Source organism: Equus asinus, chromosome 25 (assembly GCF_041296235.1).
Source record: "Equus asinus isolate D_3611 breed Donkey chromosome 25, EquAss-T2T_v2, whole genome shotgun sequence".
Taxonomy (NCBI): Eukaryota; Metazoa; Chordata; class Mammalia; order Perissodactyla; family Equidae; genus Equus; species Equus asinus.
Window position 1 is genome coordinate 29,210,224 of NC_091814.1, and position 15,187 is coordinate 29,225,410.

The 15,187-nt window shown below is 48.8% G+C and overlaps 1 protein-coding gene and 1 long non-coding RNA gene across 2 annotated transcripts; both read right to left on the bottom strand.

Moving 5' to 3' along the window:
- Nucleotides 1-617: 617 nt before the first annotated feature.
- LOC139042056 (uncharacterized) lies at nt 618-4,194 on the bottom strand. Its single transcript, XR_011498266.1, has 3 exons — nt 4,031-4,194; nt 3,552-3,726; nt 618-1,194 (listed from the first exon to the last, which is right to left on the bottom strand). It is a non-coding gene; the product is annotated as an uncharacterized lncRNA (long non-coding RNA).
- A 4,172-nt stretch (nt 4,195-8,366) lies between these two features.
- LOC123275676 (putative NBPF family member NBPF5) lies at nt 8,367-13,812 on the bottom strand. Its single transcript, XM_070497781.1, has 5 exons — nt 13,668-13,812; nt 13,357-13,566; nt 11,277-11,379; nt 10,258-10,472; nt 8,367-9,189 (listed from the first exon to the last, which is right to left on the bottom strand). Exons 2-5 carry the CDS (start codon nt 13,532-13,534, stop codon nt 9,134-9,136), a joined length of 552 nt encoding a protein of 183 aa, XP_070353882.1. The 5' UTR covers nt 13,535-13,566; nt 13,668-13,812; the 3' UTR covers nt 8,367-9,133.
- Nucleotides 13,813-15,187: the final 1,375 nt, after the last annotated feature.

Sequence of the window (15,187 nt, forward strand, 5' to 3'; positions counted from 1 at the left end):
TGAGTCCACAGTGACAGTCAAAACAAAAATTTTAATAGCATACAAGGGGAAGGAATGTTCTTTTTCATGGCACAATGCCAACAAATACAAGGCTATAGGTATGAACGGATTAGAAAATTTCCAATGTATAAATGCAAATATGCTAATCGACATACATCAGGGATCATTAAGGATGGTAAAATATTTAGAGAAAGATCTTTAGAAAAGAGGATGTTCACACACTCTCAAAGTACCACTCACCAATTACTTACTCATTATAGAAAGGAAAAAATGTGCCCTTACAATGAACAGATCTCGTAGGCCCCTCCATAACAACGTGACCCATGCTAGTACGGCAGTCACAGAGGTGGACACACCGGACATTCTTAGTCTCCAGGTGGGCTCCACTAGGAAGCACCCAGCACTAACTACGTAGGGCTCTTGGCAAGAGGGTCGGCCTGAGCTTAGTCATGAGGAAGTGGTCAGACCAGTACACAATGTAGACCATTGAACCAGACAACTGTCCTGACCTCTACAAACAAGGCAATGTCACCGCCACCAAAAACAACAAAAGGTGAGGAGAGGTTTTTGGATCCAAAGGACTAAAGAAATCTTTTTAGTCGTTTAGCAGCCCAAAAGTCTCTTCTCCTTTTTGTTATCTTACTTGTGGTGACGTTGCCTTGTTTGTAGAGGTGAGGCCAGTTGTCTTGTGCAGTGGTCTAGATTCTGCACTTGTCTCAGGACTACCTCATGACTGAATTCAGGCTAAACGTTGTCACCATAGCACTGCATAGTTAGTGCTGTCTGCTCCTCGCACAGCCCAGCTGGTGGCACAGAACGCCCGGTCTGTCACGTTGTCTTTTGCCAGTTGCTCCTGATTCTGCTGATGTGCAGGACGGGAACTGAGAGCAGCAAGGGTTAAGGTCTCTCATAACCGTGTGTGGGTCTAGGCGGTGGTCTCCTCAGTGACTTAGCGCAGTTGGAGGCCGAAGGGCTGGCCTTTTTCCCATCAAAGCAGGCTTTGCAGTAAAAACCTTGGAGAGTGCTTTGTGGTTGTGATGTTGATCTTCAGCATAGGATCCCTTCACTGTTCTGTTTGGGTTTTAAATTGATTTGCTGTTTCAGATTTTTTTCATCGAGTGAAAATGGTACTTTTTGTGATGCGGTTTCTTTCAAATCAGTAATATCTTTCCTTAGTTCCAGAGATCTTGGTATCTGAGAGACAGAAAGAGAAAATAAAAATGAAATGTGAGTCTTTGCAGGTCCCAATGATAGCTGAGCCTGGAGGGATGGCTATGTGGCGACAGAGGCCAGCAGGACGCTGAGCTCCTGTTGAGGGGAGGAGCTGAAGGAGGAGCACAGGCCGCTGAAGGGGAAAGTGAGAGCCACAAGGTAGAAGAAACACCTCCCTGCACTTCCATCCAGGCTGTGGTGCAGCATCGAGGGACACCCTGTCCTCACCCCACCAGGAGCCTGGTGACATCCCAGCTCAGAGCGGCTGCAGAGCCTTAGCCAGAGCCCTACCAGCCTTTCCTCAGCAGCCACTTCACTCCTGAAGCCCCTCAGTCTGGAGCAAAGTGATGGCTTTCCCACACCTCCCAGGGAGGGATGTGCTTAGCATCCACCCCCCACATTCAGAAACAGACTGCTGTCGGAACGAGAGGACCCTGGGCAGAGAAGCACACCCTCTTTAACTCCACGTCCCAGTGCTCTGAGGAGGAGGGGCACAACGCTTGAACTGGAACCCAGGCCTCAGGCCCTTTCCATAATTTGTGGAAGGTGAGAGCAAGGGCTCCGATCTGGAGGTGTCCACAGACCACAGACACTGTTGCATCACTTTGGCTCAACGGGAAAAAAGGTTTTACAGAGAAATTCTTCTCCAAAGAGACTGAGGAAAGAACCAAAAAAGGAGAAACTCAAAATGGAATTAACAAAAAGAGAGCAGGGACGGTAACCATGGCCTCATGCATTTTCCTTCATTCTTTAGCGTTGATTCCACACAGGATGCACCTTAGGGCATTTCTAGGAGTATTCTCAACATCTAGACCAAAAACTCCGAAGGGCAAGCATGAGGCACCTGGTTTGACTATGTTCTCTCCCACCCCACCCCTTTATTTCCCACAAAGCACTGCATAGGGCAAGATTCTCCTTTAGTCTTTTATGCCAGTGGAGAGAATGGCATAAGAAGCATAAACATGCAATCTTTTCCTGACTTTCAGCTGTTACTTACTATTACGTTCTCTTTAAGGGAATGAGCATAAAGATTCTCTTTGGGGCTTTTACTTAACGACAAAAATTGATCAATACTAAAATTCTCAAACTGGAGTGCTGAACGCATGGGACTTGAAATCAATTGGATGGAATAGGAACTTCTAGTTTTATATGAAAAATGTTAAAGAAAATACTAAATTTTATTGTGCGTAATAAGGGAGGTATTGTTTTCTGTGCACTGGGTTTCAATGAAATGCTCGTTTCCTGTTTTATCTTGTCTTCAGAAAAGTTGGAGAAACTCTCCTCAAAGAAGGGCGGTCGGAAGTCTAATCCATTCATCTACCTCTTTTATCTTCTCACTTTTTTCCACGTTGTACAAATAGTGCTGTTGAGAGAGGCATACAAATCCCCTCAATGGCTGATGGATATTCAGGCTTTTTAATGAAGCAGCCACACATTCTGGGCATTTCTATCCTGAACCTGAGATCATCGTAGAGGAATGGTCCTTGTCACGTCTAGCTGCATGTTAGAATCCCTGGGGAGCTTTTGAAATCTACTGAAGCCCAAACCCCACTCCTGACAATTTAAATGAGAATCGCCAGGTGGGAGGTCAAGGCAGTGATCTTAATTAAATTTTCACCAGGTGCTTATTACAGGGCAGCGTTAATGCCAGCTCCAATGAGGCCCTGAGGTGAGGATGCTGAGTCCCTGGAAGCCCCGTGCACATTAGCACAGGCCTGCACATGGGGGCCGAGGAGAAAGCTGGCTCCAGGCCAGTCCAGCACTCCCACCTGTGACCCAGGTTCTCATTTGGTTTTTGTCATCTGGGCTCTTTGTCCTCAGTTTTAACACTTCTTCTCCTTCTTCACATGGAGAGGGCCACGGTTAAGGGTCGTCCTAGGTCAGATTCCCAAAATGACTCAGGAGGAAGATCCATGTGTGAGTGATTCCTTGAGAAGAAAGAGGCAGTGGAGTTGGGGAAGCTGGGAAGGGAAGGCAAAGAAATGAAGAAAGTGTGTGATTTCAGGCAAAGTGCCTTGTGTTCAGCGGCATCAATGATGCTCTTGTGATGAGGAGGACCATGGGCTCAGGCTCGCCCGTGGCTAAGATGAAAGCAGAGAGGGAATATCAGGACAGCAGCGGCAGGGACACAGCAGAGTTCAGAGAGCAAACGAGATGGAGCTGGCAGGGCCTGGCAGGGTGGCAGCCCCCATGGAAAACAGAGGGAAGGCCAGACAGAGGTCGCATCAGCTGTTGGAGTGAACAAATGAGGAAGAGAAGAGACAGCGGGAGATTGAGCTAGAATCTTAGCTAGAGAGCCATGAGGCATAAGTGCATCTAAGAGCCACCGATGTGATTACCTCAGTACCCTCAGCTGAAGGCTGGGGAAATTGCATGTTATCCTCCACTTGTTGAAGAGCAGTTTTCTTTTGATAATCTTCTGTTTCTGGGCACTTAAGGCAGCTGAGCCCTCAGGAGCATCACCCTCCAGCTTGGGAGGTTTCTTTCCTCTGAGGGAAGCATCGAAACCCAGTCCTGAAAAATAAAACCACAGCCAACAGGATCCATTGTTATTCCTGATCGTACTGGGACTTAATCCTCCACCCAGGAGGGACATCAAATAAGCAGAGTGGCCAGAACAAGAAAGGCCACTGAAAGTCCATGGGTGAGGTGAGGCCAATGGCGACACTTTCATATTTTCTCTTTCTTTGATCTTACTCACACTACCCAGTAGTGATGAGATTGCCAGGAGGTGTGGGAGAGGCCCATCACCTCCCCGCTCCCACCCTCTGACGACTAACAATGGACCAGAGCTTCGTATTCCCCTTTTCTCTCTCACCTTGGAAGAGCGGCCACTGATTTCTGAAGGGACCGTGGGCTCTAAAGCTCCAGGTGGTGGAGCAAAGGCCAAGCCTGGCTTTGCCGTCACCACAGTCCAACTGGTCCAGCTGCAGCAGCAGATAACTGGTCACCTGGGTGCCTGGCTGCAGCTGTGTCTGTGAAGCTTGCAGCTCTGGTCTTTGGAAACTCCGGTTTGTCCTCAAAGGCCCTCGGTGACCGGCCTCCAGGGTGGGAGCTGAAAGGAGAAGAGGGCTCAGTGGGACCAATCCCAGCTTTCCTTTCCTCAGCCCTGGGAGCCCACCCATTTCTAATGTCCATGCCTGTCAGTGAGACCACCCAGCGACCCAAATAAAAAAGGCAGACCTCATGTGCATGAAGGAGCTGTCAGCTTCACGTGTGTCCCTGGGGATGCTGAGATGGCAGGTGACAGGATGCAGTGTCCCAGAAGTGAGAAACCCACTGAGTCCAGAGGACTTTGGATGGAAGGATGAAGTCATGCCTGTGAATCTGTTCTCATTAACTTAGTCCTATGGCTTAGAGAGAAGGTTCTAGAGAGGCCTTAGGACATGGGGGAGAAAGCGATGTTGATGTGTACCCACAGTATAAAAGAACAGGGAGAGAAGTACGGCCACAAGTCTTCAGGTCCGGTAGAAGACACAGTTGGGAAAACGTAGAACAGGGACCGAGTTATCCGAAGTTTTGTAAAGTTCTGCGGCCTTTTGAGCAGCTTTGTCTGTAATTTTTGACTGCCCTCCACCCACCCACACATGTAAATATCTATAGCCACGCAGGGCACCGGCAGCTACAGGACATGTAGTGGAGGTCTGAGTCCCCGATTGGAAACTTAGGGACAGAGAAGTGCCACAGAGTCAGACTTTGTGGTTCTTCAGGGAGGTAAGAGAGCGCTCAGTCCTGTGTCCCACACCCCTCGGTGGGGGCTGGGCAGTTCTCCCTAATAAACGTGTATATTTTGACTGTGCAATGAACACATACTCTCAGAAAGGGGGCTAACAAAGACTTCAAATAGCCTCAGGCCAGTCCAGGTCAGACTCAGGCGGGCTCCTGGCCCGCAGGGCCTGCTCTGCACTGCGTGGGCTCCCCTCTCTCCTGCCCTCTAGCCATCCTCATTCTCACCAAGGGTTCACTGTTCCATAGAAATGTCTCTGTGTGTCTGTTGCCATTTTGTCTTCCAGATCACAGACTCTCCTGACTCCTGTCCGTGCTCCATCCAGCCTCCCTCAAGGTGCGTTCCCTGGTTCCATCCTCTCTCACCAGCAAATGTCTCACCCGCCTTCTTACCCCAGATCCTGCCCCATCCTGTGCCTGCTCTGCTGGGGGAACTTCCTCTCCCCTCTCTGCTACACACCCTCAACTCTGCACCTCCTTTGCACTCCCTCCTTCTGTCTTCTGGCCCCTCTTTCTTCTACAGCATCGCTTCCCACACCTCCCTTAGATAAATCCTCTGGAATCAGCCTGCCCTCCAGCCCCCACCCCAGCCCTGCACCACATGCCTCTTCTGGCGTCCAGGTCTTTGTCCACAAGGACTTCTCTCGGGCTGTAACCTGTACTGCCTGTAGCCCCTCTGCTGCCATACACAGTGTTTACATGTTGTCATCAGCGAACCTCAACACAGGACGGGTCTGTGTAGAATTTAGGTGATTTCTTCACTTATCTCAGCCCATCTGCATGGGGCAATTTGTCCTTTCCTGCTGCATTTTGAACGATGGCCTGGCAAGGCCGTGCCCCATCACACACATCTCACTTCTGACGTGTGTCTGAGCATTTCTCATCCTCCTCATGGGGACCGAGACCTGGCTGTCAGGGTAACCGAGACACAGATGTGCAGCTTTACAACGGCGGCAGGACAACTCTAAGTGAGAGCAGAAAAGCCCCGAGGGCAGGGGCTGGTGAGACAGATCTCTCAGCCCTGGCTGATTTTCCATGGAGAGAGCTCCTCATGGAGCTGCAGCTCCCCTGGGAGGGCCTGGGTGAGCCGCTGGCTCTGCTCACAGGACGGAGTGCTCTGAGAGGGTAGGAGCTGGCAGATCGGCATGAGTGGAAACAGGAGTTCTTTGGATGAGTCTCCCAACTTTTCTGTTTACGTTTAAAATTGTTTGACATAGTTTGGAACAAAGCACAAGGAAGAGGGTGAGCACCATCCCCGCTTAGTCCCTGATGTTCCGACTGCTGAGAGCAGGAGACAGAGCCTGAGCAGGGGAGTCAGGCCAAACGGGGGCCACAGTCACACTGTGCACTGACTGGGGGTCTGGGGCTAGCAAAGTGACCTCGCTGAGCCTCAGTGCCCTCGGCTCCAACATGAGATACCTCACCTATTGAGAGTGGCTCTGTGAGGACCGAATGGGTTATAGTGTCCACGGAGCTCACTTGCTGAGGGGCGTGGCACACAACAGACACAAAAGGCCTGTGTGACATTTTCAGTCATGAATTGTTGTGATCCTCAGAAAGCCTTCGATTCTCTGCACCTCGGGAAGAACGGGAAACAGGAAAGAGGATGGTCCAGTGTGAAAAGGCACTTACTGACCCGAAAAGGTTGAAGGACCAATTGTTCATGGTCGATTTCACTATAAAATAGTCAGAGACAGTCAGGAACACCACAGAGTTTCTGGCTCTTCCTACAAGATGATTTCATGAGTAAAGGCTCCTAACAATCCAACCGCCTCGCCCAGAAGAGAAGTCCGGAAGATCGCCTCCGGGAGAGGAGATGAAAACTGTGTTTGAATCTCCCCGCTTGAGGAAATGGCGGCCCCAGTGGGATCTTGCTCACCAGGGAGGACTTTTCTGGAGATAATGGATAGGGAAGCTTGTGTGCTTTGCTCATAAATTAGGCCAATACCCCCATCAGGTACACAGGCTGTTGATAGTTTACATGAGATGATACCGCCGAGACTAGACACGTGATTGAAACTACAACCTCCACACGGAATAAATCAATGGTGTTGCACAAAGGACGAAACCCATGGCCATTGGTGGAGGATGAAAAATCAGAATGAGAGCTTTGGCTTCATTGAAAACACAGAAACAGGCAGGATTTGGTGTTCAGGATCTCGTATCCAAATGCTTCAGAAGCGGGTTGGCACCCCAGGGGAAAAACTTTGAGCTTGGGAACCATGTAATACATGTTGCAAATATTGAGCAGACTGCAAACCTGTGTGGAAAGCCAGAGAGTTTGTACAAAACTACTCAGGAAATACAAGTAGCAACATCATTCCATGAGTATGAGAATTCTTAGGATGGAAAAGAGATGTTTTTCACAAATTCCTCCAGGTAACAAAATGATGGCTTAGACTTTTCCATTATCCCTCTATTTCCCCTCTTGAACCTGACTTGATAGGAACAGTCTGCAGTTGTGAGAAATGCCAGGTGACAGGAGTTGAGACTAGAAGAAGAAAACTATCCGACCACAGGATGCTTCTTAAAATTAACTTCAGGAGCACAACTCAAACTAGAAGGAGTCTACAGAACCCATTGGCAGGGATGCACCTCTCAGCCAATGCAGGGTGCTGGATTCAAAGAACATAGACATTACCAGAAAACCGCAAGGAATTTGTGCCATTTACAGTGGGAGTACTCACCCTCTGCATCCAGGGTTTGGAAGATTTCGTGTCTGTCAAATGACAATGAAGAATCACTGTAAGGTCTGTAGGAGGAGGACACGTCATGTTCAATGGAACAAAAAACAAAATATTTATTCACGGCGTCCTTGGGGAATCCATTATCTTTCATATAGAGCAGATTGCTGCTGAGGGTGTTGGGGTACAGATGAGTGAAGATAAAAAAAAAGGCATTAGGAAAGACAAAAACCAAGGGACGGTTTGGATGGGAAGGATGAGAGTGGGATCACCTAAAACAGAATTAAGGCACCCATGAAGAGAGAAAAAGGAAACTTGCCCTGTCTAGGAAGAGAGTGTGGTTGGAAAGTGAACAGGAGAGAGAGGGAGATCATTAGAGAGAAAAAGAGAAAGAGGGAAAGACAAGTGCAACAAGGACCCAGCAGAGATAGCTTAGAGGATGGAGGAAAAGAAAAGATTAGGAGAAAGAGGGAAAAAATGTGATGAGAAAGAGGATTGAGTATACCAGGAGACGAGAGACATGAAAAACGTAAACTCAGAAAAGAAGAAGGGTGGCATGAATAGTATTGCATAAAGTGGGCAGGGCATAAGCGAAGCAGCCAAGGGTAAACTGACACTGGCATGAGGGTAAACGCAGAGAAAGCTGGGCTTTCGGATGTATTTTAGTACCAATTGGGGCATGATGCGGACTTTGGTCACGAATGACCGTCTTGGCCGGGAAATAGCCGCCACCGTGAGAACGGCAACCGGGCAGAGGCAGACATGCGTCCTCCGCTGGGTGACAGAACAAAGAGAGAACGGGAGAGTGCACGCCATCCGCTGACAGATGAGCACACCTCCGGCCTCTGACTGCACGTGACCACACTGGAGCGAGATCACGGAATTGGCCCATCTGAGGACCACGGTGAGAAACACAGAGCACTCTGGGAAAGGGACACTTGGTGGTTGTCTGCATGGGGAAACGGGGATAGCGAGCACTTCCTGATGTCCCTATATCTGAGATCATCACATTTCCCCTTCAAATGAAGTCCCTTCTTGTTTCATTGTATAATCCCCTTGATGGTCTCCATTCTATGCTTCTTTCTTGACTGTTTACAGAACAGGTACATTTTTCTCATCTCACTGCATTTTTGTTGTTTAATGCGGTTAATCATCCCTTTAGTTTTTGCACTGCTAGTTTACTTCCTTCCAGAGACCATCATTAATGTGTAGCAGTTAGATATGCGTCTCACCCTGATTTTTGTTGCAGGAGAGAATAGACCTTTTCTCTATGTGCATGATTTCCTAAGGGTGTTGCGTTCTCGTGTGTCAGACTTACAGGTCCATAGAGACGAGTGACATTGAAGTTAACAGAGCCTTTTCCTTGTTGGTTGAGTGAATTAAATCATTACAACCTCCACGTTTCCTTCTCTTGCCTCTGGCACTTGTGACTTTGTTCCCCTCACTTACTGTTCTTTCTGAGACCGTCTCCACATTTTCCCCACCCATTACCGGCACCAGATTATTCATTGTCACCTGTGAGTGAGTGTGCCTTGTGTCTTTTCATCTTCCTTGTCTTCGTTATTCCCTGCAAATAAATTCAGAAATGTCCAGTTAGCTCTTTCCCACTTTAACCTCTATAAACGCAGTGACCTCAACAGCCATAGAGACATAAATATCTATGCAGGAGTCCGTATGGTCTTGAAGTCCTAGCGCATTGTCTTGAAAGCATTGCCCCAGCATGGATTTCTGATTTATCAGGCGGTGTGTCTGTGATCCGCTGGATCACCATCATTGCAGACTCTGCCTGAAATTGGGCAAAAGTTTAAGCTGTCTTTTGTTCCTCATATCACTGGGTACTTGTCCAGCTTCCATCTTGAATTCTGCGACTGCGTGCTCCATTCTGCCACAAATCCTGCCAAAGGCACAGGCCCTATATCCCTTCCCAGCTCTCACAGAGAACCTCGTCCTTTCTCTAAGGAGACAAGAAAGAACCCAAGCCAACATCCCTCATCTGGGGACTTTAAGGGCCCTCCAAGTTGGCTTCTGTGTGTTGTGGAGGGAAATTCTCTCTACGGAAAGGTCTCCAGTCTAAACTCTCTACCACCAAGTTCTACCACATCCAGTACCTTGCCCAACCCCACAGAGCGAGGGGCTTGCTTTGTTCTGAAGTGCATTCACAGACATTCCTACGTTTGATGACTACAGTTACCGTGAACAGATTATTGGATCCATTTTACTGCTGAGGAGATTGATACGGATGAAGTAAAAATCAATCTCTCACCCAGTGTTAGTACCGTCAGCTCTCAGGCTGGAGCCTGGGAAGGGCCACCCTTAGTCCAAGGCTCTTTTCACTCAAACAAGCTGCCTCCTGTCACGTCCTCTTTTGTGTCCTCTGACAGTAGGTAGGTGTGGCCTCCTGCCCTAAAGGTCACAGTCCATCAGGAAGGAAGCCGACACTTGCACCACTATGACCTCCACCCTGGGCATATCTGCTCTCTGCGCCCACCTAGCCAGTCCTGGTCCTACCACGGTCCCAAGTGCAACACGCAAACTGGGACAGCTTGTCAAAACATTACGAGGGGAGGTGTGGAGGGTCTTGTGAGCCAGGCACCTTGGAGAAGTTCAGTGCGGTGAGGGCCTGTGGCCACCTTACCTGGGCCGAGTATGTGGGCAAGGTGCTTGGCCAGCCTATATCCCTCAGCCAGTTGCTGGCGGAAGGCCTGCCCTTGGTGGTCGTCAGAGCCGTCGTGTGTCAGCAGGTCATTGAGGTGCTGACTCAGCAGGGCCCACACTTCTCGCCCTTCCTGTAACTTGTGCCGCAGATAGGCCAGTTGCTGCTCCTGCTCTTGAATTAGGAGATTGGATTCCCTAAGGTGGGACAGAAGAGAAAACTTGAGAGTCCAAAGGGATGAGTGACAGAGTCTAAAGATTTTCAAGATTTCTGTGAGAACTGCCCCCAAGGAGTCCTCAGAGAATTCTGGCCGATGTGTGGCGACTTGCCTGTGGCAAAGAGAAAGAGGAAGGTAAATCACAGGTTTCCTGTGTATCAGAGAGAGCTCCTGTCAGATGCCTGGACATCCTAGTCATTGTTTCTGCTGTCAACAAAACCAGGTGTCTTCCTAAACCTGTTTTAAAAACGTGTCTCTTCAGTTAACCCCTTCAGCCATGCCCGCTTCTATGTTGAAATACACATGGTGCATTCTGCAGTGAATGGACACAAAGCCAGACACAGAAATGTGCACGAGCACAGCTGGGTTAGCTGGAAAGAACACGAGAATGACAGGGTCAAGGAGACAGAATTCTTTAGAAAGAAAACACAACAAGCCCTCGTGAGACAGGCGGTGATTGTGATTAAAGGGAAATGAGCGGGTGATGGCACAACACTGTCAACGTACTAAATGCCACCGAATTGTTCACCTCAATTTGTGCAAATTCGTGTTTGGTGAATTTCAGTTCAAAAATTTATAGTTTTGAAAAAAAAGAGTAAGTGAGCCTCTGAATAACTGGAGTCCATAATTTTCCAATTACTTTTCCCTAGTTGCTTTACAAACATTTGAACACAAGTGCCTGCCACGTACATTTCTGCCTTCTCTTGGCCCAAAGTTGCTCCCTGCCCCACTTCAGCTTTTCCCACAGCTACCCACCAGCCTACCCCCACACAGCCCTCCTTACCTGAGCTTCTCGGCTAGCGCTGACTTCTCTGCCAGCTTCCCCTCCTCAAAAGGCAGCTTGTCCCCAAGCACGGATTCAATGATGTCTTTGCACTCTCCACACTCTGAAAAAGGACAGAGAGCCCTGCCTCAGTGGAAAGCTGGCCATGCTGCTGTGGTCACTGCCTTCAAGGGAGGAAGCAGGGTCCATGCCCAGTACCAGGCTCCACACTGGCACTTCCGCATCTTATTCCTCGGCCTCCAAACTACTACACAGCATTGGGTTACTCCCCATTTTAGAGCTGAGGAAAGAGAAGCTCCAAGGCACAGAAAGTAACTAGATACATTAACTTCTATTTGACAAAGGCAGAATTCCCATCCCCTGAGACTGACCCTGAGTCGTGGGCCTTAGTCACGTTACCAAGCCTCGCAGCCTCTTAAGTGAAACACCAAGCAGGCGCGTGCAGTAGCGATTGCCTGTGTGCTTGGGAAGGCCCGGTGGACTCTACTGACTGTTGGTTCCCTTGAGCTCAGAATTTCAAGGTCAAGTACATCCAAGATAAAGACATTTATATGGATTCAACCCTGTAAAATATTATGCATTTGCCCATAAATTTCTGAAGGAAACGTGCACAGATACTAAGAAAGTTTGTGTTAAATTAAAAGCAATAGAAGGAAGAACTAACAAATAGTGTTGACCCTGTGACAGGGACTTACAGAAATCATCCATGTGATGCATTGCAACAACTCAAACAAGTAGGTACCATGACAGCACCGTATTAACAGAGGAGGAAACTGAGGCGCAGAAAGACACACAGCTTGGATTGGAGCCCAGAAAGACTGGCCCAGAGTCCATGCTCTTCACCACTGCACCGTGTTACATTGACACCCAGGTCTCAAGTGATATCTTTCTTCTTCATCAGCTTCAAAATGTGTTTCCTACAGTTACGCTGTGATTCTAAGGCAGGATGTAAATAAAACTTCGTTTGTCCTTTCCTGAAAGCTCATCTCTTCACTTTTTAAATGGCAGGCTTTGATTTTCTCTGTGTCAGTCATTTTAGTTACTCCCCCCTCAATGGCTTATTGAAAAGCAATTGTAGGAAACGACCCCAATTCAGGCTCCGAGTTGTCAAGATCCTTCTAAACACTCTGCTGTGCACATGCCCTGGTTGTCACGGTTCTTGTCGTCACTACAGCCCAGTCTCACTGAGCAGGCAATCGAGCTTCCAGTTTTGAGGCTGACTGGGGCAGGGAGGGGCCTGCCTCACACACTGGCTTGAGTTTTCCTGGGGCTAGTGGTCTCCCCCACCTACCTCACTTTGTGGCCTCAATTTGGCCACAGGTCTCATAGCCCAGACTCTCAAGGTTACCTGGACCTGTTGGTTGCCCTGCATCCCTGAGGGTTCACCAGCTGAGCGGGAGACACAGGTGGTGGGACAGATTCTCTGGTTTCCATAGAAACAGCCCCAACCTTACCACAGGGTGTCAAACGTCTTCCTCAGACTCAGGAAGAAGAGCCCGTGCCCTGGAAGAGAGGGCTTCCCTCTCACCAGGGCATTCCCTGTCTTGATGGTGTCACTCCTGGATAGCACAGTTTCGGTGAGGAGCATATTCATCTTTAAGCTCCTATAAAGCAGCTACTATCATCTGTTTTCCCACTGTAAGTAGCACAGTGCTTTGCCCATGGGACCTCAGAGAAGCTTGAACTGAGGGAGTTCACTTGTCCCAGACATTTAGGCCAAGAGCGATGCAGGATGTGGTAAAGGACAGAGAGGATGCTGAGAGAAACAGTGCAGCCCTTTCCTGAGAGGAAGACGCAATTGTGTGGCTGCACCAGCAATCGATGTCTGGGACTCAAATTCTAAAGCCGCCCTATACCACACTGCAAATCTGAAAAAGTTGCTAAACTCTTTGTGCATCAGTTTCTCCATCCCCAGCAAAATGAGGGCAAAATACCTACCTCTGACTTTCCTGGATTGTGGTCAGAATGAAAGTTATTTTGACAAAGGGACCAGAGGATAAAGTCTGGAGAAATTTTAGTGTCTTAGAGGGCAGACAGGGATCACTCACCCATCTGGGGAGCACGGCCCTGGGAGACTTACTGTGCTTCTGCAGCTCGGTGGCCAGGGAGTAGGCAGCAGCTTCGGATACAAGGAATTCCTCCATGAGGGCTTGGAAGTCCTGCTTGCTTTGTGCCAGCTGTGAACGCAATTCCTGGTTGGACTCCTGGAGGGTCACCTCTGCCCTCGGATCAGACAAAGCGTGAGGACACACGGCCATGGTGATGTTGGCAGAAGAGGTAGAGCCAGAGACTGGGCAGAGAAACCCAAACATATAATGAGTGAAAAACAGGCAAAGACAAAAAGGTTTCATCAGGCCAGAGGGGTGTTATACACAGGAATCCTTAACTTACCGTTGGGGACAACTAGATCAACACTCTACAACAGCTGAGGGTCCGGAACTGCCGAAACAAGGTTCAAGATGACAGAGCTCAGAGCCACAGGCACCGCCTGCAGCTCAGAGTCAGACAGGAGTGATGGAGAGAGGCCCCAGCGCGCCGGTTAATGGTCTGGCGTTGCAATAACAGAATTGGAAGGTGGAGGTGTCATGGAATCTTAGGAGCCCCTGCCTTCCAGTTGCCTAGGCCCTGCTGCTACCCCAGGCTGCCCGGCCTTTTCTGAAGGCCACTGCTGATGGGCATCACCCAAAAGCAGCTGTCTACTCTCGTGGTGACACTACCGACCTGTCTCTTTCCAGAAAATATCTAAGCATAGTTCTCAGTGCCCATTCCTGTGTGCATCTCAAAACAGAAAGAGAAACCAGTGTCCCAACAAAGTTTGTCTTCTGAAGCACCGTCACGAAGTCACCCCACTTTCTCTCTAAATGTAAACCGATCTTAAGGTTTTCCCATACGTGAAAGATGGCAAACTTTTAGACTCTCATGCTGCTATTCGCTGGGCTTTCTCCAGTTTTTTCTACATCCATTAAAAGGGACAAAAGCAGAGTGTAATACTAAGTGAATGAATACTTCGTTAAAAAGTTATTCTCTGTCCTGACTCACAATACTCCTCTTGCTGCATCCCTGTGTTGTGTCGACTTCTTGCCCCTCACTAGGGCAGCATGTTGGCTTATCTTCAAACTTAAGTCAGTGTGACAGCTCTACCTCCTAAAATCCTTCTCTATGTGTGGGCCGCTTTTGTGGTTGTTACTTTTTAAATGTCTGTAAACACTATCTTTCCTACTTGTTGCTTCCGGATATCCACATATTATGCCTTCTAGTCCCACAAGAGCTCTTTTCCAGCTCTGAAAATGATTACAGTGGTTTATGAGTATATCCTGAATGCACGTAGTGGCCCTTTCTTTTGCAAACACTTGTCAACCTGATGCTATTTCTTGTCGTCATTCAGTTCACTCACGTTTGGAACAGATCAGGGATGCGGAGCAGTGTTGATGGATCGTTGCTGGACAGATCCCTTCGAGCTGTCGTCATGCTACTGACCTGCGGTTATATTCCTCTACCAGAATGTGGAATTTCAAAGTCATGGTTCAGGGATGGTGGATGACCCACAGTGTATGTGTGTGATGGGGTTCAGTGACAGAGAAGCTGAGGTTGACAAGAGAGGCACAGGCAGGCAGGGGAAAGTGGTGCCCTGAATGCCCTGCTCACTTTCTTGTCATCTCTTCCCACCCGGGTCTTGTGAAGAGGAGACCTGGGAGACCCCCTGTGGCATTGGTCACTTCAGTTTAGCTGCTGCACTCGCCCGAGCTGAGGGCGCAATGGGTCTGGCCATGTACCACCGAGCTTTCATGTCAAGGTAAAGGACAGAGGACCGCATCAACCGCTTTGGAAGCTCATCTCCTCCCCACGCCACGCCATCCTCCAACGACACTGTGGAATGCTATTGGTGTGTCAGAGCCATGAAAAGCTTTAAA